General features: G+C 52.0%; 1 protein-coding gene across 3 annotated transcripts in view; it reads left to right on the top strand.

The window, feature by feature from the left end:
• LOC122553107 overlaps nt 1-2,927 on the top strand; it is a 141,649-nt gene that overhangs the window by 1,136 nt on the left and 137,586 nt on the right. For all 3 annotated transcript variants that reach the window (XM_043696654.1, XM_043696653.1, XM_043696655.1), the window contains exon 3: nt 1,427-1,528. In XM_043696654.1, coding sequence (XP_043552589.1) covers nt 1,427-1,528 — 102 coding nt within the window. The remainder of the gene's footprint in view (nt 1-1,426; nt 1,529-2,927) is intronic.

Below are 2,927 nucleotides of genomic sequence, written 5' to 3'. Positions count from 1 at the left end.
GGATTGGTCAGGGGGACGGTGGGGGGTGGAGGGGAGGGGAGAGGTTGGAGAGGGTGGTGCTTGGGCATCAACATTCTGGGCAGAGATGGCTGGGAGAAGGATAGGAACGTGGAGAGAGAGGGGGTTGGCCAGTCATCCACCTTCTTACCCTCATGGGACAGCAGGGACAAAGGCTTGAATGGTCAACTGCAGCTATGATTCCTGGCCATACCCTGGCTTTTTCACCTACCCCAGCCCCCTGAGACCTCAGGCCCGGCTGCTCCATCTACCCCAGCCCCCTGAGACCCCAGGCCTGGCTGCTCCATCTACCCCAGCCCCCTGAGACCCCAGGCCCGGCTGCTTCACCCACCCCAGGATTCCGTGCCCAGTCCCACATTGACTCTCTGTCCAGTGAGAGTTTCCTGCCCTTCCGAGCTGCCCAGTGTGTCCAGCTCCTGGCTGTGCCAGTGAAGGGCATGTCTGTACCTGCCCACAAACACCACGTCTCACACACTGAGCTTGAATCTCTTGCTAAGACACACTTTGCTTTGTGAAACAATGAGGACCTTCACTTTCCGACAGTGGCTCATTGCTCAGTGATGTTATTGCTGTACACTTCTCTTGATGTGAAGTGGGGCTGGGCTCACATTGTGTGAGACACACGGCCAACAGTGAGTCTCCAAACTGCAGGGGATCAGCCCCTGGTCAGCTCCCTGCTAGGCCTGAGGCCTGAGGCCTGCTGCAGCCTTTACACCATCAGTGGGTTGTTGGAGCCAATCAGATGCAGCCTGGGGTGAGGGGTGGCAGGTTATTTCATACAAAAGGGGCAGTGCCTCAAAGAGGCTGGCACTGAAATGGTAATGCCAACACAAAGACACACAATGCCATATATTAATCCTTACCCCAATCAAAATCACCCCTCCCTGGTATCTCTGCCTTTCTGGAGATGTCCTCCTCTTTTCCCCACTAGGGGGCACTTACCCCCTGTCTCTCTCTCTCTCTCTCTGTGTTGGCATCAATGATGGCAGTGTTTGTAATGAAGCTTCCAATACCTATGCCCTTCCCTATCCTCATTCCCTATCCTGTTCCCTATTCCCTTTCCTATTCCCATTCCCTTTCACTTCCTTTTCCTGTTCCTTATCCTCATGAACTACACCCCCTCCCAACCCAGGTCACAATCCCGATTCCCTATCCCTGTTCTGTCTCCCATTCCCTATCCCCATCCCATCCCCTGTCCCCATTCCCTATCCCATTCCATCTCCCAATCCCTATGCTCATTTCCTGACCCCATTCTCTATCCCCATTCCCTATCCCATTCCTTGTTCTATTCCCCATCCTGAGGAACCCTTGAGGTCCTAACCCTCCCACCGTTGATTCAGAAAGTGTGGGTTCCGGGCGATGGAAGAGACAGGGGATGGATGTTGTTTCTGAGACCTTTGTTTTTCAGGCCGGTTCTCCCGCGAGCTTCAGTCACATCGCTGCAGTCCCGCCTCTCTTCCGCAGGCGATGCCTCTCCCGAGCAAAGACCTCGGTAGAACTTCGGCGTAACGTAAGTACAAAATTACCAGCCGGATTTGAACCGTGGCAGGGCGCAGGGATAGGGTTGGAGCTGGCTGGAGCTGTCGGAAGTGAGGGACGTCCCAGGGAATGTCAGGCTGGAGCATCCAGTGCTGAATATCCCAGAGTCCGACCAGCAATGGATGAGTTAGACCCTGAACCATCCAGTGAATAAAATGCTCATTCCATTAGTTCCTGCTGTAAATCCGCAAGGAATTTAAAAGTCAACAAGAAACTGCTTTTCAGTGTCCACTTGGGAACCAGTCAGCAGCCTCCTCTTACACAGTGTAAAGGTCAACTTGCCTCTGGAGCTGGCACTCTTGCAAAGTGTCCTGATGAGCGCAAACCAAAACAGCTCCAACCAAATGGGTCTTTTCTTCGGCAATACTCTGGTCATGCAGCACAGAACCAGGCCCTTCGGTCCAACCAGTCCATGCTGACCCGAATCCAAACATAACCTGTCCCTCCTGCCTGCTCCTGGCCCGAATCCCTCCAAAGATTTCGTTTTCATGAATTTATTGTAAATGAGTTTTAAACATTGTAACTGTACTGTCACCCATCACTTCCTCTGGAAGTTCATTCCATATTGTCTGTGTAAAAACGTTGCCCCTCATGTGCTTTTTAAAACCTCACTCCTCCCACCTTAAAAAATACCCCCTCGTCTTGAAATCGCCCAACACTCGGGAAAAGACAGCTAGCGTTCACTCTATCCGTGGCCCTCATGATTTTATAAACCTCTATAAAGTCACCCCTCAACCTCTTACCTGCCAATGAAAAAATCTCCCAGTCTCTCCTTATAACCCAAACCCTTCATTCCCAGCAACTTCCTGGTAAATCGAGTCTGAACCCTCTCCTGTTTAATAATACCCTTCCTGTAACAGGGTGACCAGAACGGGACACAGTGCTCCAGAAGAGACCTCCCCAATGTCCTGTACAACCTCAACATGATGCCCCCAACTCCTGTACTCAAAAGGTCTGAGCATTGAAGCCAAGTGTGCTAAATGCCTTCTTGACCACCCTGTCTATATGTGACGCTAACTCCAAAGTCTCTCATTTAGAGTGGTGCTCGAAAAGCACAGCAGGTCAGGCAGCATCCAAGGAGCAGGAAAATCGACATTTCAGGCAAAAGCCCTTCATCAGAGGCAGGGTGCCTGCAGGGTGGAGCGATAAATGGGAGGGGGCCTGGGGATGGGGAGAAAGTAGCATAGAGTACAATAGGTGAATGGGGGTGGGGATGGAGGTGATAGGTCAGAGAGGAGGGTGGGGCAAGGTAGCAAAGAGTACAATGGGTGAATGGGGGTGGGTGAAAGGTAATAGGTCAGAGAGGAGGGTGGAGTGGATAGATGGAAAAGAAGATAGGCAGATAGGACAGGTCATGAGGATGGTGCTGA

Source organism: Chiloscyllium plagiosum, chromosome 9, assembly GCF_004010195.1.
Source record: "Chiloscyllium plagiosum isolate BGI_BamShark_2017 chromosome 9, ASM401019v2, whole genome shotgun sequence".
Taxonomy (NCBI): Eukaryota; Metazoa; Chordata; class Chondrichthyes; order Orectolobiformes; family Hemiscylliidae; genus Chiloscyllium; species Chiloscyllium plagiosum.
The sequence above is the reverse complement of the archived record's forward strand: the minus strand, read 5'-3'. Positions and strand labels throughout refer to the sequence as shown.